Source organism: Ursus maritimus, unplaced genomic scaffold (assembly GCF_017311325.1).
Source record: "Ursus maritimus isolate PB19 unplaced genomic scaffold, ASM1731132v1 scaffold_18, whole genome shotgun sequence".
In the NCBI taxonomy this organism is placed as follows: Eukaryota; Metazoa; Chordata; class Mammalia; order Carnivora; family Ursidae; genus Ursus; species Ursus maritimus.
The window spans coordinates 34,816,356-34,841,455 of record NW_024424230.1 but is presented as its reverse complement, the minus strand read 5'-3'; the positions used below and the strand labels follow the sequence as shown (position 1 = coordinate 34,841,455).

The 25,100-nt window shown below is 36.2% G+C and overlaps 1 protein-coding gene across 6 annotated transcripts in view; it reads left to right on the top strand.

Moving 5' to 3' along the window:
• Positions 1–25,100, top strand: part of KIAA1328 (KIAA1328 ortholog) — a 355,285-nt gene that overhangs the window by 108,168 nt on the left and 222,017 nt on the right. For all 6 annotated transcript variants that reach the window (XM_040632581.1, XM_040632580.1, XM_040632583.1 and 3 more), the window contains one exon: positions 12,743–12,870. In XM_040632581.1, coding sequence (XP_040488515.1) covers positions 12,743–12,870 — 128 coding nt within the window. The remainder of the gene's footprint in view (positions 1–12,742; positions 12,871–25,100) is intronic.

The window sequence follows — 25,100 nt, the reverse complement described above, 5'->3', positions numbered from 1 at the left end:
TTACCTTAGTGCAAAAGAGGCTATTTTCCCTCCTCCCAATGCAGACATGGGTGCATTGTTTTAGTAGGCAGAGACTATAGAAAGTTTCTGCTTCCTGGTGGAACTGTTTAAAACAGTCAAAAAATATAGTAGAAATCATTGGCTTTAACTATTCTGTTCATTACTTTTGAATTTTATGATAGATCCAATTCTCTTTTGTTAAGCGTATATAGATTAAATTTAAAAAAAAAAAACCTAGGTCTCAGGGATTGTTCTTTTAAATGTGGCCTCTTAGATTAATTTATTTAGTAGTCAATAGTGTTAAAATAGTTAAGTCAAAACCTAACTCATGATTTTAATGACACTGTAAAACTTTTCTCCTTGAATGTTTTGAGCTATTTTTCTGTAACATTTCTTGAGTGGAGGGTCAAGCAAATAATCTGGTTCTTTACCAGTTTTTAAAATATCATTCTGCTAAACAGTCCACATAAGCTCAATTATATTAGGAACCAGTGAAGTGAAGTTGTTCATAAAATGCTTTATTACCTTCAGTCTTTGCAGCATTTGCTGAATTTAGATAATAAACCTGCACATAGAAGTTACTTAATTTTTCTCTGAGCAATAATTTACATTTGTGAGCAGTAGACTCCGTCACTTTCAAAGAGGCAAGAAATGAGATACTCCTACACTTTTTCCAGTTTAACCTTAAAATGTTGGGTGTGATTCCATTCTATAAGGAATCTCCTTTTTCACTCTAGTTATCAATACTGTTTTATGGACATCGTTTGATTTTTACTTAGAATTATTATACTGGGTCATATTTTCATACTTCATGAAAAAGTACGTGCAACTCTGGCGAGAGTGCTGTCCCCCAAGGTCATAGCTAATGGTCTGGCAAAGTTAGACTGAATTCAGAAATCATACTGCAGACATAGGCTTAACAGTGTGCTTGGGCAAGGTAGAGGCTGGATATTTGAAAGTAGAAGAGAAAAATGTGGTCGCTTACATTTCCCATGGACTCTTCCCCCAGTATAAATTCTCAAACCCTATAGGTAATGTTTGCTAATTGTTATTACTTCAGCAGCCAGTCACAATAGAAATGTTATAGTGCTCTGAAAATCCAGAATATTGTTTCCTTCTAAAGAAGAAAATGGGTTATTTCATATCTCCTATTTTATTTTTTATATGCTTCTTTCCAAAACAAAAGAAGTTGACCAAAGGAGAGAAAAAAGCCCATCATACTCTAAAGATGGGTGAAAGGGAAGAAGAGGAGTCGGATAGTGTGTTATATACTTTGGTATAAAGGAGAACAGGCTTTTTCCCACTGATACCGAGGAAGAGGGAGGGTAATTAGAAAGACATGCATACTCAACTTCCCAGAACAGCCATCAGGATCACTCAGAAGGAAGCTTGTTAAAAATGTAGAATCTTGGGCCCTACCTCAGATCTACTGAATCAGTATCTGCTTTCTAACAAGATTCACAGGTGATTTCTGGGTGCATTACTGTCTAGGAAACACTGAGCTAGTCTAGGACTTTACTCCAAATCCTAGCTCACTGACAGAGTAACCTTAGGTAAATTGTTAACCGTTCTGTACAATAAATTTATTTGTAAAATGAGACTAATAATAGTACTTAATGGTTTTTTCCTTTTGATGAGAATTAAGTACAATGTCTTTAAAACACTTAGAAGTGCCCTGCCCCCAAGTAAAGCCATCCACAGATGCTCTAACGCAGGTATCTATTCCTGGTAATAAGCATTTATTTTATATCTGACTCTCAGAACTCTACTGAGGAATCTGAAGAAGTGAGAGATGACAAACACAAAAATTGTAAGAGCTGGAAGATGAACTGTATGAGGAAAATACAATACCAGTGGATTCCTTAGTTTAAAAAAGAAGAACAAGGGATCTCTTAAACTCAGTTTACATTTCCACTTGGAAATGAATGGTCTTACATAGTAGCATAAATAGTTCAAGTAGAGAAAGGAATATGAAGAAAGGGAAGTATTATGTATATTGATATTGATAGTTCATGGAGGGTTTTAATTTAATGACAAGAATGAAACTCTCCAGCTTGAAGATAGGAAGCAGAATGAAATGAGTTCTAAGGAGCTTTTAGCGTGTTCCTCATGGCTAGCTAGTAGCTCCCACCAGCTTGGTATGTTTAGCTCTGCTCACAAAGCATTATACACACAACTTACTGGCCATTCAGAGTCTAGAAAACGTGGTGTGCAGACAGTTTTCAGTGGTGTGTATTGTCAGGAATATACCCTTTCTGAAACTGGAAATTTTCTTCTTTTTTAAAAAATATTTTTTTTATGTATGTATGTATGTATGAAAGATGGAGAGCACAAGCCAGGGGGAGAGGCAGAGGGAGAAGCAGACTCCCCACTGAGCAGGGAGCCCGATGCAGGGCTCCATCCCAGGGTCCTGGGATCATGACCTGAATCGAAAGCAGATGTATAACAGACTGAGCCACCAATGTGCCCCGAAACTGGAAATTTTCAAGTGTTAATCATTGTTACCACAGTTCACCTTATAATGGTTGGGGGCGGGGTGAGATGACAGCCTTCTTTTTCTGCAATTCTGAACTAGTTCCTGTAACTCAAAAAAGTCTGAACGATTTAAAGCAGCCTTCTAAATGGAGAAAATACTTCTCCTTTGGGTGTAGCTGAAACATGGAACCTTTAAACAAAAGATAAATTTTTAAGCAAGTTAGAAGCAAGAAAAATGCATGGCTTTCAATAGAGCTGTTTTTGCAGCCTTGTCTTTAATGTCTACCATGAATGCTTGTGTGAGAGTATCATGTGAAAAGGAAACTCGAAAGAAATCAAAATTCTGGTCAGTCTGGCACATTAATTGCCTGCCTTTTAGGATATCTGAATATGAACTTTTAATTGTGTCTAAGTGTCCTTCCCCTTAAACCTCCAGTCTCATTGTGTGGTTGGTTTCCTGAAACCTCAGGGTCTGCTGATCTGAGCAAAGACAAACTCTGACGTAGCTAAGTTCTGAGTCTGTTTCAGCCCCATCCTGTTTTGCAACTCTGCAGAAAGTAAGGTAGAAACTATGATGCTTAGAAAACTAAAAAAGCTAGTTAATTACTCTAATTAGATATCTTTCTGTGGCTCCTGTTTTTGTTGCTGTTTCCAGAAGAAACTGGGTGAGGCATTTCTCTTCTTTTGTAAATGTCCAGAATACTGAGTTTTTCCCTGTTTGTTTTGGAGATTTGTTCCTCTCCCCAACAGATTACAATCATCAGGAAATTGAAGAATACTGCGGCCTTGCACTGAATTTGCCATTTAATTAAAAGGAAAATTTCAGACTTTCATCCCTGGATTGTACTCCAGCACAGAGCACAACTTAATAAAAGGGTACAAACATTTATGTGAAGTTCTTATCTAGCTCTGCTAATCAATTCATCTTAGTATCAGTTTTTCTTTTACCAATAATCCATTTTTAATTGCATATATTGTCATGGAGTACCAAACTAGTTATGTAATTTGGACTTCTGTTCATCTCAGACAGTGTATATTTTTTTTGAAAGGGGGGAAGAGGAAATGATTGTGAGGTGAGAAATATGACTTGGTCAGAAGCCATATTTGCTTCAAGATGGGAAATCTCATGAGATAAAGACAACTTTATGTTTTTAATGAATCAGTATTTTTTTAGCCATCCTCTTGGTGAGTTTAAAGAATATATGGCCTGTCTATGGTTTGTTTGAATTCCCAACCCAAAACAAGCATGAAATTCAATAGACACCCCTTTACTTTGTTCATTTCACTAACGTTTTTGAAGTGCCTGCTGTATACTAGAGAGGTACCAAAATTAATATACTAGGATTTCCAGGAGCACACAGGCCACTTCAGGTGGTAGTAATATCAAATAATTTTAGCTGTATGTTATTTACTATAATAAAGGTGTTTAACTCTGCCTGGGAGTTCAGAGATGAAGGACGAGAGGGCATAAGGGTAAATTTGAAAGGATAATCAGGAATTTTGTAGGTATAAGAATAGGTAAAACATTCTAAGTAGAATACACAGTATATGCTCTCTTTATATATTACGTCGTGTATAGGTGTTCAGAGTAAAGGGAATACCTGCCATAAGTGAAAATCTTCGAGGTCTTTATATTCCCTGGGAATCTTGCGACTAAATGGATTGCATTGCAGTTGGACCCTCATGGTCACCTGTTTTTGTCTCAAGGTGACCCTGAGTAAAACATCTCTTTTTGTCCAGAAGCCAGAAGCTTCTCTTTTTGATGTGAGAAATAACATAACTGCGTCTACCAAAACAATGGGGGAGATGGTGACTAACTAAGTAATGTCAGACTTGTGTTCTGGCAAGGGTTACCAGTAGCCTCCTCAGCTCTCCGTCTTTAACGGGTATGGACTCTGCTGCTCTGGACACAGTTGACGACATCTTTTTTATTGATTCCTTTATATGTCATTGTTATATTGGCCCCCTTGTCTCCTTTCATTGGCCTGCGCTTTATATGTCATTGTTATATTGACCCCCTTGTCTCCTTTCATTGAGAAGATTTCTTTCTGCAGGTGGCTTTCCCTTGTTCTTCAGTCACTTGTTTCCTTGGGGAGTGCTAGCATAGCACGACATAATGTTCTTGGCATTATTTCCATCATTCGTTATTGTAAATATGTGTTTGATTACCTGCCTTTCTCCTGGATGATAAGCTCCCTGAAGGAGATAGTGTTGCTGTTGTTTATCACTATATGTCTAGCATCTGGCACAGTCTCAAATGTTAATATACTCAGTAAATGTGTTTATTCAATAAATATTTATTGATTACATATTATGTAGGCTAAGGAATTTGGCAATAAACAAAACATGAATATTCCTGCTCTCTGGAGCTTATTGTTGAATGAAAAAATGAATTAACAGATGAATGAATGAAACCACACATTCCTTGGACAATGTTACACACTCATGTGTTCAGCCACCACATAAAAGTGATTAACTCTCAAATTCTCTATTTCTACTGAGACCTCTTTTCTGAATTCCAGGCCCCAGGATCGAAGGGTCCTGCATCAACCATCTCAAGTGAATGCTCCCCAAGCATCTCCAACTCGTTGTGTCTAAAGCTTGCTCCCCCTTCGCCCAAACCTTTGCTTTATTGTGTATTCTCCGTCTTGTTAAAGGGAACTGTGCATCTAGTAATACATCTTGTCAGCCAGTTCATTAACTGACAATGTCTTAAATTTCCCTTTAAAACCCCAACCCCCCTAATTTCTACCACCGTTCAATTTCAGGTCTCTTGTGTCTCTTGCTTAGACTGTTGTAGCAAGTTTCTAACTGTTTGCTTTAATTCTGGTCTTAAGTTTTCCAGTCCACCCTTCACATGCCTACCAAAGATATCTTTATAAAATGCAAATTGGTTGTAAGACATCAATGCATTATATAGAAATAAAATTCAATAACTTAGTATAACATTCCAGATCTGGCCCCTGTTTGCCTCTGCAGCCTCTTTGACACATTCTTCCTACTTATGACCAGTTAACCATCCATGCTGTGCTACTCACAGTTCCCTTAGTGTGCATATCAGTTTCATTTCTCCATGCCTTTGCTCCTGATGATTTTTTAGCTGAGGGTCCACCCCCATCCTGCCTATCCAGTGCATCAATATACTCTTTTTCCAAAATTCATTGCTGGGCTCACATCTGCTCTGCTTTGGTCTTTCCTTACTGCCCCCCTGCAGTATTGTCAAAATGACCACATACCCCCACTTTAAAAAAAAAAAAAAAAAAAATCTCAATTGTATCCTGTGTTTAAATGCTTCTCCTAGAACATGTTATCCTTATTTGTTTAAATCTCTTTCTCAGCCCCTTGATATCATTTTCCCCGCCCCTTGATATCATTTTCCCCCTTTATTGAGATATATTTGACATATAACATTGTGTAAGTTTAAGGTGTACAGCGTGATGATTTCATATATGTTTATGTTACAGAATGGTTACCATAATAAGGTTAGTTTACACATCCATTACCTCCCTTATTTGTGTGTGTGTGTGTGTGTGTGTGTGTGTGGTGTGCTGAGAACACTTAAGATCTGTTCTTTCAGCAACTTTCAAGGATATATGGTACCTATTATTAACTGTAGTTAACATGCTGCATATTAGATTCCCCAGAACTTATGCATCTTAAAACTGGAAGTTAGTATACCACCATCACTCATATCCTCCAACCCCCAGCCATTAGCAACTACCGATCTACCTTCTGTTTTTATAAGTTCAGCTTTTTAGATTCTACGTATAGATAAGATCATAGAGTATTTGTCTTTCTCAGTCTGACTTATTTCACTTAGCATAATGTCCTCAGGGTTCATCCATATTATTGCAAGTAGGAAGACTAATTTCTTTTTTAAACCTGAATAATATTCCTGTGTGTGTTTCTGTGTTTCACATTTTTAACTCCATCTGTTGACAGACATTTAGGTTGCTTCCATGTCTTGACTATTGTAAATAACGCTGCAATGAACCTAAGGACGTAGATATCGCTTTAAGATAGGACTTCATTTCCTTCAGATGTATACCCAGAAATAAGATTGCTAAATCATATATAGTACATCTATTTTTAATTTTGGGGGGAACTTCCATACTGTTTTTCATAGTGGCTGTACCAATTTACATTCCCACCAACAGCACGCCAGAATTCCCTTTTCTCTACATCCTTGCTAACACTTTTTATCTCTTGTGCCCTTGATCTCTTTTCAAAAAATCTATTGAACGTATGCTCTGTGCTCTGCGCTATGCTAAGTGCTTTTCATTTATTAGCTCATTTATATTCATAGTTGCCCTGTGAGGTGAGGTAGGTATTATCATCTCCAGATGAGGATGTCAGAGAAGTTACTTATCCAAAGTTACATTATTACTGAATGCCAGAATTAAGATTTGAGCCAGGAATGTTGGGTGACACATAAGCCTGTGCTCTAGTCACTCTACATTACTGCTTTTGTTAAATGACTGGAAGAAATCTTGACAAGCTTTTTTAAAATGATCTTTTGCTACCCTGGATATGCCTATCTTTGGCTTAAAGGATAGGTCTATTGTCAGATCATACTAACCGTTTGTCACCTGACTTAATGACCATGGATACATGGAGTTGTAGAGAGCTCTCAGCAGTCTGACCTGATGCTTACGATTTTGCTTATCCCCATGGAACTTATGGTAGAAGTAGAAAGACAAGAGGAGACTGAATAATAGTAAAATGAAGAAAACAAAAAAATACAACAAAACAAGTTTTTCTGCAACTATTTATTTTGGCAATTTTCAAATATATAGAAAAGTTGACTGAGTAGTGCAGTGAACCACCATATGTATGCTACCTCAATTTCACAGTTGTTGACATTTTGCTATATTTGTTTCATGTCCTCTCATATATTTGCTTTTATTTTTATTACAAATCTACATAAATATATATCTACATAAACTTACATAAATATGAATAAATTTATTTGCTTACATATATAAAAATTTATTTGCTTATTTTTTTCTGAGTCAAGTGTCATATGTCACCTAGAATACTTCACATTCATCTCCTAAGAATAAGAATATTTCTCTTCATAATCCACATTATGATACTTAACAAAATTAGCAGTAATTCTATAATACCAACTGTTGAATCAATATTCCAATTTCCCTAATTGTTCCAAGAATGTCTTTTATAGCTATTTTTCCCCTGAGCTAGGGTCCAGTCATGTCCATGGGTTGCATTTGATTGTGTCTTCAGTCTCTAACCTCCAACCCCCAAGACATGGACTTTTGAAGAGCTTGAAGAGTTCTTTACAAAATCTCCCACATTCTGGATTTGTCTGATTGGTTCTTTGTGCTGTAATTTAATTTGTTCCTTTGTTCTCATTTCTTTGAAATGGGGATTAGATTTACAGATTTGATATAATTCAAATAAAACATTTGGCAACAATTTCATAGGCAGTATTGCCTACTCTGTACATTAGGAGGCATATAATTTTTGCTTTTTTCGCTATTGGTGATCTTAAATTAATTCACTTTGGGTAATGACTACCAGATTTCACCACTTAAAGGCACATTTTCTTCTTCGCTCTAAGTAATCTTGACACCTTATATCTTATTTATTAATCTTTCACCTACTAGTTTCAGTCCCCATTAATGATCCTTGTCTGAATGAGTTATTACATTAGGGGTTATGAAATAGTGATTTTTAAAATTTGACCATTCCTTTCAAGTAATTAGCTAGGATTCTTCTGGAAAGAAGGGCTTTACCTTTTTTCCCTTTCGTGCTTTTCTGTCTTTTTGAAGTATCACCATGAACTGGTAAATATGTATTTATTAAATTTGCTGTTAGAGTCACTCCTTCCAATGCTCATATTGTCCCAAATTTGACTAATGAGAGTTTCCATCAGGGTTGCTTCTATTCCATTTGACCAGCCCCCATCTATTTCTCTTTGCACACTTTTTTTGCAATATAACATAGCAATATGTTTCAAGCTTACTTTGTATTTTCCATACCACAGAATGGGAATTAGCCATTTTTCCAAAGAGTCATGGTTCCAGAAAAGGAGAATTTTTGTGCTTTTTATGTGTTATTGTTTTTTAGTTTAATGATTCTCCCTTTTTTCTTGTCACATAGACCTTTCTTCATTGAGTTCTGTATTAAATCAGGATTACTAAGTACCAGATCCCAGTATCCCAAATATCCAGGACAAGGGTGGGATGGGGTAAAAGAGTGGTCTTTGCTATGCCAGAGGAAATTTTCCAGCTTAAGGCAATCATTTCCTACTTTGGCAGCCTACTGGTAATATATCCTGTCTCTGGTCCTTCTCCCTCCACCTCTGATTTTTCTCTTTTTCTTTCTCCGTATCTCCCTATTCATTCTACTTTGACCTTTACTTGTATTTACCTATATAATGCATTTTGGAGTTAAGGATTTAAGCTTTACAAAATGACCATTTCCAGAAGCTATTTCAGCTAATTAATTTGATGTTTAGGTTTTGATATGATCTTGCTTAATATTAATTTATACTTATTTATCTTATGAAGATTTCTTTCTTTGATGAGGTTGTGATGACTGCTGTTTCTTTCAGTTCTTGAATGGTGGTTGGCCAGATTACCTGTATGTTATATTCTTTTTTTTTTTTTTTTAAGATTTTATTTATTATTTGTCAGAGCACAAGCTGTGGGAGAGGCAGAGGGAGATGCAGGCTCCGCACTGAGCAAGGAGCCTGATGCGGGACTCAATCCCAGGACCCTGGGATCATGACCTGAGCCAAAGGCAGACCCCTAATCAACTGAGCCACCCAGGTGTTCCCTGTATGTTAGATTAGTCATGGTTTGGTGTACACCTTCCCTTAGATTGGATTTTCTGCATCTGTTGCATTCTTTTCTGTCATTTGGCCAGGATTGAGTTAAATATATCTGTTTTCTCACTGTGTTCCCACCCCCACATCAGTGAAGAAAGCATTTTACCCACATTTTCCTTACGTAAATCTCTCTCTCCAGATGAGGGGTGAAGTCTCATTGTCTAAGGGAGGAAGGAAGATTATTGTCTGGACGTATATTTTGGATTTTCCAGTAAAAGGGGGACATTTCAAAATCTGGTGAATCAAGACTGATATAAAAAAATGATTAAGGATAGGACTGCCTGTTTTTATATTCTGCTGCATACATGTGTTTAAATGAATTTGCCTATAATTTGTCTTCAAATGCTGACATTTAACTCTTAGGCTGTGTAATTGTGCTGGCTTTTTCCAGAGTAAAATTCTTATTCTGCATCCAAGCTAATATGTTCATCTACTATAAACATTACTGCCTATGGTAACAGCCAGACTAAAAAATTCTTTTTATATACATCATAGCTGGCAGGAACTCTTGGGACCATCACACATCATTCTCGTCTTTTGAAGCTAACTGACAAAAAGCATGGCAATGTAGAACCAGCCTGGTCTGACATAAATTGACTTTGAAATCATATTAGCTTATTTAGAACACTGTTCATTCTGTTGTTATTGTTTTTAAGATACTGAGTATTCAACAAGCTCTTCTAATTAATGTATTCTTTAAACTTAGTAATCTATCCTTTTATTAGAACCGCTCCTCTTCTACAAGTCATCTCTGGCTTCATTTTTTGTTAAAGGTTAATAATGAGAATAATGAAGCAATTGGTTATTTATGCAGTCATGATTGGCAAAAGTTATTAGAACAGAAACCTGCCCAGAGGCGATGATTAGGTTATGAAAATGTTAAGGAATACTGAAACCAGTCACCATTTTTGACATTTACGAAATACTGTTCCCACCCTTAATCATAATGACCTGTTGTAAAAGTATTTGTACAGAATAATCTCATTGGACAGTAATTTTTATACCAATAGCGTACATAATGAAGTGCAAGGGGGGAGATTTGGAAATGATCTGAAAGAAAAATGGGCCTTGGGAGGAAATTACCACAATGAGAAGAAACAGAACTCTCTCTTGGATGGAACTGTCTCCCACACACCTGATCTACTCAGTTAGGTGACCTTTCCAATCAGCATCTTCATCTTGAGCACTTTGCAAGTTTGAGGAGCTGTAGGAGAGGGTACCCCTAGTTAGGTTGCTATGTTCTTCATATTAGATTATGAAAAATGTAGAGAGGTATATGGGCAGAAAATTTCCTGAGGATGGTTTTATTCATGAAACATAGACTTAATTGACATTATAAAAAAACAAAACAAGACAAAAATCTAATTATGATCTCTTTATGTTTAATATGGTTAGAACTTTCTTTGTAAATTAGGCAGTAATTATTTTTACCACAACAGTATTATCACTTCTACTCTGCATTTTTTGTAGCAGTTTTATTGAGATAGAACACACACAATAAAATTGACCCTTTTGAAGTGTCCAATTCAGTCTATGGCCATACCACTCTGAATGCACCCAGTCTGGTCTGAAGTATGCAATTCAGTGGTTAAAAGCTGTGCAAACACAACCATCTAATTCCAGAACATGTTCATTACCGACCCCCAGAACCAGTACCCATTAGCAGTTGTTCCCTCTTCTCCCTCCCCAACTCTGGCTGCTAGCAAACACTAATGTACCTTCTGTCTATATGGATTTGCCTATTCTGGACATTTTTTTTCCTTCAGCTTTTCTCATGTAATATTTACTTCAGAATATTGGAGAAGAGGACAGAAAGTGAACATGGATGAATAAAACTTATTTGTGGTCTTGTATACTTAGAACTGAGTATTCTTTCCCCTAGTTCATTGGAATAGGTATTTAAAACAATAACAATGACAAAAAAAAAAAAACAACATCTTTATATAAATAAAATCATACAATATGTGGCCTTTTGAATCTGTCTTCATTAGTATAATGTATTCAAAGTTCATCCATATTGTAGCAGGTGGCAATACGTTGTTTCCTTTTATGGCTGAAGAGTATTTTGTTGTATAGATATACCACATTTAGTTTATCCATTTATCACTTGGTGACATTTGGGTTGTTTTCAATGTTTCACTATTATGAAGAATGCTACTCTGAATATTCACGTACAAGTTTTTGTGTGGACGTGTATTTTTTATTCTCCTGTGCTTATACCAAAATGTGCAGTTGCCGAGTTATATGTAACTCAATGCCTAACGTTTGAGGGCACTGCTAAATTGTTTTCCAAAGCAGCAGTGCCATGTTACATTCCCATTAGCTATATAGGAGGGTTGTAATTTTTCCACATCCTTGTCAAAGCTTTTTATTGTTAGTCTTTTTGATGATAACCTTCCTTGGAGAGGCAAAGTAGTATCTCATATTGTGGTTTTGATTTGCAGTTTCCTAATGTTTAATGATATTGGGCATATTTTCTTGTGCTGCTTGGACATTTGTGTATTTCCTTTTTTTTTTTTTAAAAAAAGATTTTATTTATTTTTTTGATAGAGATAGAGACAGCCAGCGTGAGAGGGAACACAAGCAGGGGGAGTGGGAGAGGAAGAAACAGGCTCATAGCGGAGGAGCCTGATGTGGGGCTCGATCCCATAATGCCGGGATCACGCCCTGAGCCGAAGGCAGATGCTTAACTGCTGTGCCACCCAGGCGCCCCTGGACATTTGTATATTTTCTTTTGGAAAATGTCTCTTCAAGTTCATTGCCCATTTTTAATTAGGTAAAATGGTTCCTTATTGTTGAATCCTACAATGTCCTTATATATTCTGAATACTGGTCCCTTATCATCTGTATGATTTGCAAATATTTTCTCTCATTCCAGAGGTTGTTTTTCCAATTTCTTAATAGTGTCCTTTGAAGCAAAAGTGGCTTTTTTTTTGCTTTATTTTTTAAATTTCGAAGTCCAGTTTATGTATTTATTCTTGGGTTTCTGTACTTTCAGGTGACCATTGCAAATCCAAGGTTATGAAAATTTATTTTTATGAGTTTTACAGTTTTAGCTCTTATATTTAGGTCACTGATCCATTTTCAGTTAGTTTTTGTATATTGTGTGAGATAGGAGTCTAACTTCATTCTTTTGTATGTTTGTTTTTATCCATTCACATGTAAAGATTTGAGAGAGAAATTTCTCTTCAAATGAGATGACCATTGCTACTCTCTTTGCGAATTACTGGTTGTTTTTTTTTGGTTTTTTTTGTTTTTTTTTTTGGATAGATGTACTGTGTTCATCTACTTGCGCTCTCACCAAATATGGTTGCATTTTTGTCTCTCTTTTTTTTATTGGAATCTGAAAAGCAGCACTGATAGATACAGTTTGAATCAATTTATTCAGTTTTTTCCCTTAATTTGCAATCTCACCTCTTCAGCTACAGTATAGAGAATGCCAAGAACTTCTAAGTCTCTATCAGAAATATCTATCAGAACAGCAAGAGAAGCTCACCATGTCTCTCTCAGAACTTGGTGCTGCTAGAATGCAGGAACAACAGGTAAGCGTCTTTATTCTTACCTTTTCTTGACTTTAATGGATCACCAAGATGTCAGAAGAATCATTTGCCTTTACTTTGAGTCACAGAATATAACATTGTCTTAAAGCATGTAAGTATAGCATAGGATTGAGTTAGTATCATTTCTTCTTCTTTTTTTTTTTTTTTTCATCTCCTGTTCCTGGGGCCCAGAGGTCAGGAATGATTACTTGAAGCAGGCTGTGGGTCAGTGGGAAAGCTCCTAGTTGTAATAAAGCACAGCGGGAATGGTAAAGAAAACTCACTGCTCTGTTGCTTAATGAAGAAGATCAGGTGGGCTGTTTGTTACTCATTGTCTTTATGGAAAACACTAATGAGCCTTTCCTAACTCAAGTTTACATTTTTAGAATAATAAAAGTAACTTGGCGACTTATGAAATATTTAATTGGAGAAAATTGGAATATTTTGCATAATTTTATGTTTGTATGTATATTATTAATCACATAAGTATATATGAAAGTCTTTGAATATAACATTTATATACATATCATTAAATGGTATATGTTGTATAATTAAATGACAGTTCAGAACCCTGCCAGTTGTGATGTGAAACAAGTCCTAAAACTTACTTCTTGCCCTCTAACAAGTGATATTTGGTATCTTTTTCATATCCAAATAAATTTAAATCTTCAAACGTACGAGAACAGTAAGTCTTATATACTAAAGCATTGCAGAAAAAAAACTGTGCAGTAGGGTCCAAGCAATTCATATTAAGTATTAAAGCCTGGCTAATGTGCTGAAGTGTTATCTTCCCCTTTTGAATAATATCAGGTCCTGTGAATGGTTTTTTGCAACCCTTCTAAAGAACATCATTGCTGTTCAGCCTAGAGACCACTATCTCACATAGGTTGGGTTTGGGCCAAGAAAACTTCAGTTTTTGAACTTAAAGTTTAGACTCATGGAAAGGTTAAGATAATAAATAATAATTTTGCTGGAATGTTGTGTAGCTCAGATTTATAACATATCCTTGTTTTGAAGTCACAAGATTTATAAGAAATGGCCTCACCTGGCTGTCCAGTCAGTAGAGCATGTGACTCTTGATCTCGGGATGGTGAGTTCAAGCAAGCCCCATGTTGGGCGTAGAGATTACTAAGAAAAATAAATGAACTTTAAAAAAATGGCGCAAGTATTCTAACTTGAAATAGTTTCTTTTGTTCTGTTTTCTGAAAAGCCTGGGCTATAAGATGAGGCAGAGGATGGTGGCAGCTAGTCTTGATGGTTTAGCTGGATTTTCCCTGCCACTTTGAAAGCAGGGCAGGCAGTTTTGAAGGTGGTCTTTGTCTCTTGTTCTCAGGTGGTCTAGAGAAAATTGTACCATAAAGATCAGATTTCTGAACTTTGCTTTTGTATTTCCAGTCCTTCTCTCTGTATAACATAGGTGTGTTAGGGGGCACAAAAATGAAAGGGCAACCCATTTGGCAAAGGTATTGGAGGAGAGGCAGAGGGTTTTTCATTTGCCAGTATAGAGCCTTAGGACCTTAAAGATATAGACTGAGAGTCAAGAAATAGTTACTGGAGGGCTCTGAAGGCATCTAGGGGGCTCTATAGACTTCTAGATTAGAAGGCCTCATTCTTTTTTTTTTTTTTTTAATCTACTTCTGAAATTGGGGGAAAAGAAAACTTTCTCAGGTATTAATGTTTTATGTTTAAGCTAGTGATTCTTGGAGGTTTCACTGGAGACCCATCATAATTAACACTGACTCTCTAACCTTAACTTTGAGGAACAAAACTAAAAAAAAAAATCACTAATGGTAGAATGAAGATGTTGGCCAAGTACATGGAGAGAGCACCCTCAAAAACAGAATCAAAAAGACACTTTTGAATTTTCATTTTGACTTAGTCATGAGAAAATTTTAAAACCATGTTTTCAGGAAGTGCCTGGTCAAGTCATTATGTCTTATGTGCAATGAAAATTAAATTGAAGCCACTTATAGGCTCTGCCATTGAATTTAGAGAGGGAAAATAAGTTTCTTTTTGAATGCCAACTGGAGATTGTCATCTTGCTTCCTGTTCTGTTCTTTGTGACAGGCTTCTTTTACCTGAACAAAGATAACCACCTTCTTATTCCCTTTCATGGGAATTGGGTAAATTTGGTTAATAAGTTTGCTTTATGTCAGAAAGGGTATCACTGTAATGACTCTGATCCTGAATGAGGATGTCAGATAAACATTAAATTTTATTTGTTCTGAAAATAAGGTGTTTTTTTAATTTAAGTAATCTCCAGATTTTGTGATGGAGATGGCAGCAGTTCATTTTTCATGAGGCATTTATTTGACTCTAAGAGAGTTTTTCTGTTTTCTTCTTTGCATTGGTGGCATCTGGCTCAAATTGCATATTATAAATTTTGCTTATAGTTTAATTAAATACACACTTCTCCAGAAGAATGCACTACTGTATGATTTTCTTCTTTGACTTCTGCCATTTCCTTAAAACTACTCCATTTATGAGGTGAATTTTTTCCTTGTTTCTCCCTCATCCTCTTTCTTGCTATTCCTTAAAGGTGAATTTTCTCACTTATTTATCCTGGATTACTTGTGGATTCTAGAAATGTTTTTCCCTTGTTCTATTAAGATTAAAATATTTCATTGATGTGTATCTGTTACTTCTTTTCCCTATCTTAAGAAATAGCTCTTACCCACAGTATAACTGTGGTCTTGGATGTGGGAGGATATAGTAGCCATGCTTTTGGCCAATGTACATTTTAGAGTATACCTTTTCTTATCACAGTTGAGTGTTATTTCTCTTTCGTGAATCTGAACTTAATGTCACCTCAAACTATGATGCTTATAACTTCTACTTTAGTCTTATTTGATAGGCTCTACCATTTTAGAAATGTTACGGCATTTCTGGAGTATTCTTTATATTAAGAGAAAGCCTAGGTATTTGAGTAACTTCTTCCACTGTCACTCAAAAATGTTGGTATGTAAGTCTACCTTATTGTTTTTCTTACCTCTTCATTTTTTTGTCAAGAAGATATAAAAAGGGAGATTTGGAATCTCTTTGAGATTTCTCCTTTTCTATAAATTGGACAAAATCATTACTACTTTTCAGCCATGGGCAGTAGATATTAATCTCTGCTATTCTGATCTGGTAAAAGGCCTTTTATAGAAACTTTTCTATCTTGTTCATAATTACTTGTTCCATGTTTCTTAATTTGGGTCATGGATTGAACAGAACTTGAAATATACTAAAGATAAATCGTTGCTGGGTATATGTTTAATGTTTCTTGGTGATTTCTACTACCATTGTCTCCATAGTTTTGTCAGAAGAGTTTTTGTTGTGCATAGGGCCACAATGTCTTAGGACTACTTTCTGTTCTGTGACTATTTTCATGTATTTTTTTGGTTAAATTTTTGTTGTTGTTTAACTACCATATGTAGTCATGTGGTAATTGAGTTCCTTGCCATTTTAATTCTATCTAATTTTATGCATTTATTGTGTAATTAATGTGTAATATTTATTTTAATTCCATCTAGTACTAAGCTACCTTTGAGTTTGTAATAAGAAGCCCAGATTTTATTGGCAGTTCAGAAGTTTCACCATACTCTGACAAACCAAATCAAAGAAAAAGTTATGCTCTTTGGTATCTATAATAGAATGTCTGCTCAAATATACTAAGCTCCTCACAGAACGAAAGATCTATGGATATAACAATAATACGATTAACAGCTGACTTCTCATCAGAAAGAATGGAGGGAAGAGGCAATAGGATGGCATACATAGTCAAAGAGCTGAAGGGGGAAAAAAACAACCTAGCAGTGAAGGAAAGCTATCCTTCATAAGTGAAGATGACATAAAGATGTTCCTAAATAAAAAAAGACTGAGAGAGTTGGTTACTAGCTTACCTGCCTTACAATAAATACCAATAGAAGTTTGTTCGTATGAAAAGAAATGACATAAGACAGTAATTCAAATTCACTGAGAAGTAGTGTGCTGGTAAAAGAAATTATGTATCTCTCTTTTCTTAAATAACTTAAAAGATACCTGATTAATACAATAATTATAAAACTGTATCGTTGAGCTTATAAGATATAAAGATGGTATGTATGTGTATTTGTGCAAAGGGAGGAAGAGAGCTATATTGGAGAAAGTTTTCTGTTACTGGGATAAAACTCTTTATTCATAAACAATGTGATCTTGTATGTAGAAAATCTTAAGGAATCAAAAAAAACTGGTAGCGCTAATAAATGAGTTCAGCAAGGTTGCAGGATACAAGATCAATAGGCAAAAGTCAATTTTATTTCTGTTTACTACCAATGAACAACTTAAAAATGGATATATTTTATAAAAGCAGTGTAAGACTTATACACTGAAAACAACAGAACATTGATGAGAAAAATTGAGATCTAAATAAATGGAAATTATGCCATGTTTATGGATTGCAAGACACAAGGTCGTCAAAGTGGCAGTTCTTTCCAAGTTAATCTGTAGATTGGTTGCAATTTTTATCAGGTTTCCAGCAGATTTTGATAATTTGGTTTTTGCAGGAATTGATAAGGTGATAAAATTTATATGGAATTACAAAGGAATAAGAATAGCTGAAAAAAATTTCAGAAAAAAGAGCAAATTTGAAGATTATTCTTTCCAATTTCAAAATGTACTCTAAAGCTACAGTATAATAAAATTTTAACCTGATTCACATAACTTTCTCCCCTTGTCAAATCATACAAGCACAAGGAATGTATTCTTTCAACAACCTGGATGAGTTTGGAAGCGGGTTCTTCCTCAAATATTCCAGATTAGAGCCCAGCCCAGCTGACATCTTTCAGTCTTAGGAGAAACCAAGCAGAGAATCTAACCAAGCCTGCCTGGACTTCTGACCTACTGAACAATGAACTAATGAATTTGTGTTATTTTGAACCACTGCATTTGTGGCAGTTATGCAGAAATAGAAAACAAGACATACAGTATTCACAACAGTATAGTACTGCCATTTATATGATGGACATATAGATCGATGGAACAGAGCTATGAATTCAGAAATAAACTCTAGCAATGATGGTAAGTTGATTTGCAACAAAGATGCTAATGCAATTCATTGGGAAAAAATAATCTTTTCAACAGGTATTGATAGGACAATTGGACACTTAGAGAAAAGATAAATTTAGACACTTTATACCATCCACAATTTTTTTTTTTTACTATCCACAAAATTTAACTTCAGTATTATTCCAACATTAAGGACAACTTTTTTTGAAACCTAAGATTCTGATTTTTTTCAGCACCAGTTTTTGGGGTTTTTTTTAGGTGCAGTGCTCTCTATGCATATTACAGTAGCCATCTGAACTTTAACTCTGATCACAATATATCATTTAGTCTTTTGTAATTAATAGTAACCAGAAGTATTGCCTTTAAATAAGGATAAAAGTATTATTTTATGGTACATAAAATCCTTAATAAGAAAGAAAAAATCTAGTGGATGTTCTGAGATTCCAGTAACTACAAAAATCAAGAGATCCCAGAATAGTGCCTGCTTTTCAGAACCATATTAAGACCATTTCAAAATGTCTGGGTGTCTTGCTGGTAAATTCAGTGTGCGTATAGGTCTGTTATCCAAATCTACTCTAACAATTGTAACTTTAAGTCAAGAAATAATGCTGATCAATAAAATATATACTTTTAATAGCCAAGGAAAAAGAATAAGACATGCTACCCTTGACAGATGGGTAAACTTAATAAATCTGTTACTGTATCAGGCATGTGGCAAAGATTCTCTCTTCAAGGGGAATTAATATTAAAGTGTGGTCCGTTGGTATGAATCATAATGATAATGAAGGTCCTCAAGTCCCAGCAAACTTTGTTGACTAAATATGGCATACTGTGCATGAATTTTGAATCCTAAGATGACTGTACCTATTGAATTTCTGTGCCACTGTGAATTGTGTGGATTGGACTAAGGCAAACAATTAGAAGGGTAGCTATAAGTCTGCCACCACCACCAATCAAATATATTCTTAAGCCTAATACATAGGATTTTGGCTTCTCTGCTATTCTGGTGTCCTTTACCCAAAAGTAAAGTTAAAATGTGACAAAACTTAAAATATTATTATAAAAAAATAGGTAGTATAAAGAATGCACCTGAGAGAGAGGAAGGAGAGACAGACCAGAATGCTTTATCGAAATGCAGAAGAATTTGCTGACATCTAAAGTAAGGAGAACTCCAATAAAGAACATGAGAAGTCTGAATACTTGGACACATTTACTAACTCTGACTCACTACATGTTACTGGTCTTTTAAAGAATAAGTTCTATTACTATAGGAAATTACAACTCAAAGAAAGGATAAGGTAAAGGCAAACCTATATAGACAGTAAAAAGATCAATGATTGCCTGGGGTCAATTGAGGGGGAGAAATAAATGGGTAGAGCATTTCTCAAAGCCCATGGAACTCCATAACACAAAGACAAAAAGAGTAAACCCTAATGTAAGCTATGGATTTTATGAACTTCAGGTAATAATAATGCATCAATATTGATTAATCAGTTGTAACAAATGAACTACACTAATGGAAGATGTTCAAAATCAGGGAAACATGAAGTGAAGCGAGGAGAGTATATCTTGTGTATTTAAAATTTTTTAAATCTATTTTTAAATTTAAAGGTGCTCTTTAAAAAAATCTATTAATGTAAAAAAATACCATGAAAATAAAGTGCAGGGTATAAGTCACTCTAAAGTTGTTACCAAAATTTGTTTTATATTTTTAATGAACTATGTTCTCCTGACTGTTGGTTGGAATGTCACAAGTTACTTAACTGGAAAGCAAGCATAGCCATCTAATATTTGTACTTTAAGCTAAATTTAATTTTTCATATTTAATACATGTCATTTAATTCATGCAACAAGACCATGAGATATTCCATCTTTGAAGGGAGTGTATCAGTTATCTCTTCTTTGTAACAAATAGCCACAAAATTTAGTGGCTTAAAATACACATTTATTTTTCCACAGTTTCTTGGGTCAGAAATTCAGTCAAGTCTAGCTGATTCCTGTGCTTGCAGGCCGCAGTGAAGCTGTTGACAGAGGCCGTATTCTTATGTGAAGGCTTGACCAAGGAGGGGTAGGATCTGCTTCCATGCTCATCACATGGTGGTTGGCAGAAATCAGTTTGTTATGGGTTTTTGGGTTATGGGCCTCCTAGCTGGCTAATGGCTGGAGGCCACCCTCAGTTCCTTGCGATGTAGGCCTCTCCAGGGTGGCTACTTGTTTCATCAAAGTGTACAAGAGCCGAGAGGGTAAAAGTCTACTAGCAAGACAGAAGTTGTCGTTTTATGTAACCTGATTGAAGGAGGAGTGCTTTTTCATCACTTGTGCTGCATTAGAGGCAAGTCGTAGGTTCTGGTGTACACAAAGGGAGATGATCACACACAAGGGCAGGAATACCAGGAGATAGGGGTCATTGGGTTCATCTGAGAAGCTGCTTGCCATAGGCGAGAAGTTAAGCAAATTGTATACCACAGCAGTATTTGAGTATCTGGAAATTTATGAAATTCTTGGGGCGTATTTCTCTACGTAAAATTCTACTTTGTTTTGTGAAAATTTGTATCTTTATTTTCAGTTGTCTAAATTCTTGATTTTTCTGGTATTTAAATATATGAACTTTGTGCTAGAGAAGTCATGGTGGCTGTCCAGTCTGCAGCATGGATTATTCTTACTAGTTCTTAAATGTTTTACTTTTCAGTATATTTTTTCCCATTATCTTATTTATTATGGCCTTTTTATTACTTGTTCAGACAGCTATGCAAATTATCACAGACCATTTCCTACCAATTTGAGAGAAGAGATTGAATAATAATAAATAATTATTTGGTGACATACTCTAAGTCTCATAATCACTGAAAACCAAATCAACATGAAAGACATTTATTTACTATTGTCTTAATGTTAGTCTTTTGATGCCGTTTTTGATTGGTTAATCCTGTCATTATAGTAATAACACTCATTATCTGATTGAAATTTTAAAGTTCATGTCAATGTGTAAAGATTAATTTTCTCATATGGGAGAAAGATAAGTGGAACAGATAGGTAAAGATGGAATTATTTATTTGACAAATGTCTATAGAGCACCTACTATGTGCTGAGTGTTCTGGATACAGATCCTACCTTTGTGGACCATTTAATCTCAAAAGACAATTTAACAGGGAAAAAGAAATTAAATTTCAGATAATAACAAGGCTATGTGATAGAGACTGACTGGGTAGGGCATACATAGATGAGCCCTTTGAGAATATTGCAATATAAAAAGAAAAATAGAGGTACAAGATTGCTGTTAAAGGAAGAAGAAAACTCAGTAAGAGGAAAGGCACATAAATAGGTCATGAGACCAGTTTATGAGACCAGTCTGGCATCTCCAAATAAGTAACTGCAGGAGATTAGAAAATGTGTCAGCTGCCCATCACAAAAGCTGAAGGAATGGAGAAGGGTTTAGCAGAAGTCAGAGGTGATTGAGAAGAGCTGCTAAGATTCACCCAGTTCATTAGCCTCCTTTATGAAGCCATACCTAGGTGGCCTTCAGCTCATTTTGCTAATTGCTGTGGCTATTACCTTCCTTTTTATTAGTATCATTTTTCTCTAGTCCATTGCTAAAACTTTTCTGTCACTACTCATTATTTACTCTTGTTTCTTTCCGTCTTTTTCCCCTATTGTTCTTTGGCTTCTTATTTCCCTCCAAGTCTCTAGATGATTTTCAAGTTCTGTCTCTCTCTGGCTTTTCTTTCCACCCTACCATCAGTCCCCCTACTCATTCAAAGAAGCTTGTGTTGTTTACGATCACTTGCAAATGGAAGACTTCTTAAATAAAGGTCTTCACCTGTGACTATATGCCAAAATTACTTCACTATCTGTCTCATTACTCCCACTGCCATTACTCAGTGCCACACAATCTTGGGGCTGCAGTCCCTACCATCTTGTATTTTCTTGATTTCTCTTTGGTTAAGAGTCATTTGCCATATTCACTTTTGTAATCATAGGATTTAAGGATTACTTTGGTGCAATTCAGAGTTGTAAGTAAACAGCCAGTGTGCATGCTGTTGTTACCTGCTACACAGAGGTGACCTCATAATCTTTATCATAGTCTTAATAGCCTTCGTTAGTCAATCTGAATTAGCACAAAACCTATTTTCATTCCTAGTTTAAAGAGGATTACAGAACGGAGGAGGGTATAGGGATGGGGTAACCGGGTGATGGGTATTAAGGAGGGCACGTGTTGCAATGAACACTGGGTGTTATACACAATTAATGAATCGCTGAACACTATATCAAAAACTAATGATGTATTATGTGTTGGCTAACTGGACATAATAAAAAAATTCACAAGAAAAACAAATAAAGATTTTCCAGTACTTCCACTTCCAGACAGGATAGAATAACTGCAACTGAATATATGCAGTAAAACAAATAGAAAACTGGACAGAATATGTTATACAAAGGTTTTCAAAATATTGGACATTAGACACTGAAGAGTGTGATCCCTGAAAGAGGAGAAACAATCTAGGTGAGCCATAGTTGCTGAAGGATGCTAACTGGAGGGAGATTCCAACTGGCAAGGCAGAGAGGGGGAACCCAAGCAGAGACAGGTGGTTTCCAGACTGTGAGAAAATGGAGCTGGGTGCTTGAGGAGGCCAAGATAGTGTGAGATTGCAAGGCAGAACATCAATAAAGAGAGAGCTGCAATGAGAGATTTCCCCAGAGATTGGTAGAGGGCCTCTCTCAAGTTTTAACCTAAGCAATGATGAATGCATAAGTATGAAAAAAACCTGATGAGTCTGGAGAAAAAACCAACAAAAGAGGAAAAATTCTTGGAACTTACATAAGGCTGTGAATAGATACTGTTTCTACCAGCCAAACTGGCATCAGGTACAGTACTCAGAAGGGTATTTGTTCAGTAGAGGGACGGAAGCAACCCTAGACTAAAGAATGCTGTGGCTCTCCCCAAAAAAAACCGGAAAAGCAGTACTTGGTAGGATATATTTCCAAGTAAGTTAACTGCGCCCAAAATAAAGCACAAGCATATTTATAGCCAAAAATAAATACAAAAATATCCAGCAACCAAAAAGGTAAAATTCACAGTGCTTGACATCCAGTCAAAAATTACTAGCCCTGAAAAAAAATTACTAGCCCCATAAAGGAGGAAAATAGACCCCAAATGAGACAAAATCCATAAAAATCAACCCCAAAATGACGTAGATTATAGAATTAATAGACAAAGACACTAAAGTTATTTTAACTGCATTGCATTACGTATTTTCAAGAAGTTAGAGGAAAGATGAGCCTGTTAACTAGAAACAATATATATTTTTAAAGTCTCAAATCAGACTTCTTTTTTTTTTTAATTTTAATGTTTTTTTATTATATTATGTTAGTCACCATACACTACATCCCCGGTTTCCGATGTAAAGTTCAATGATTCATTAGTTTGCGTATAACACCCAGTGCACCATGCAATACGTGACCTCCTTACTACCCATCACCAGTCTATCCCATTCCCCCAACCCTCCCCTCTGAGGCCCTCAGTTAGTTTCTCATACTCCATAGTCTCTCATGCTTCATTCCCCCAACTGATTACCCCCCCTTTCTTTATCCCTTTCTTCCCCTACTGATCTTCCTAGTTCTTATGTTCCATAGATGAGAGAAATCATATGATGATTGTCTTTCTCTGCTTGACTTATTTCACTTAGCATAATCTCCTCCAGTGCCGTCCACATTGCAGCAAATGTTGAGAACTCGTTCTTTCCGATAGCTGAGTAATATTCCATTGTATATATGGACCACAGCTTCTTAATCCAGTCATCTGTTGAAGGGCATCTCGGCTCCTTCCACGATTTAGCTATTGTGGACAATGCTGCTATGACCATTGGGGTATATGGCCCTTCTCTTCACTACGTCTGTATCTTTGGGGTAAATACCCAGTAGTGCAATGGCTGGATCATAGGGTAGCAAGGAGCCACACTTTGGAGTCAGAACTGGAGGCAAACCCCAGTGCAAGCACTCCACGGTAATGTCACCTCAGCGTATTTATAAAACAAGGAACCACCAGCTACTCCACTGAGGTGTTAATCAAGATTATAGAAGACAGTGTCACAAAGCACCTGGCACATACCCAACCGCAGAAGCAGCCAACAAATGTTCACCCCCATCTCCCCTTACCCCCTTCCTCCCTAAGTAATGTGCATTAGATGGGTGTTGGACACCGCCTGCCGTCTTCAGTAAAACTCTGGTTACAGGAGCTCTGCTGATACAAACTTTGCTCCAATTTCAATATTTGTAATGAGCATCAGTTTCTCCATCCCTTATAATAAGAAGGAACACTAAACCCATCTTCTTCGTAACTAATGACTCTTGATACGTTATAATGGTTTGTTGTAAAAGATGGCTTCTGATGATGCAAGTATCCAGAAATCCTACTGCCTGAATGGTCAAAATGAGGCCTGGTCTTGGATGGCTATGACATCCGAGCATCCGTGAAACCATCCCTTGGTGCTGAGCTGTGTAATTTTATGACTCCTCAGTCCTGACACTTGTTTTATACTTGCTACCACAGCTACAGGCTTTTTCCCCCCACACACACAAGTTTTTATGATGCTTCCATTAAACAGGCTAGTTTTATTGAGTTCTTCCACATTATTTATTTTTATCAAATGGCACACCTGAACTGTAGATCAAGGTTTACAGTTGTTAGTCCTATGCCAGTACATTTTGTAGAAGAATATTTTATAAAGAGCTCAGTCAGGATCTCCAACAGAACAAATGAAGGAACAGCTACCCAAAAACGCAGCTTCTGATTTTCTGTCACTTTTTAGATGTCTTTTAAAAAAGGTGGACTCGGTCTTGAGAGACACATAAACAAATACTCATATGGTATGCAAGGGGGGCGGGAAACAGTCTCATAACCTCACCACAAAGCCATCCCTAGTGTCATCTGGTGTTAAGGGTCAGCGTACCGATGAGCAACCAGGGTTTTTGCTGAATGCTTTGGTCAAGGTCGGGGGGCACAGATCCATCAGGTTGGACAGGAGTTAAACAGTTTACTTAGAGTAGTTAACACTAGGTGGAGACCTGTCAAAGTCAGGAATAAATCAGAGAGCCCAGATAATTTGCCGACTGTACTCTGAACAGAGCAGATGATACGACTGCTGAACTCTGAAGATGGCTAATGGTCAAGTACTGAGGTACAGGGCCTAGACCTAGAAAGAACATCA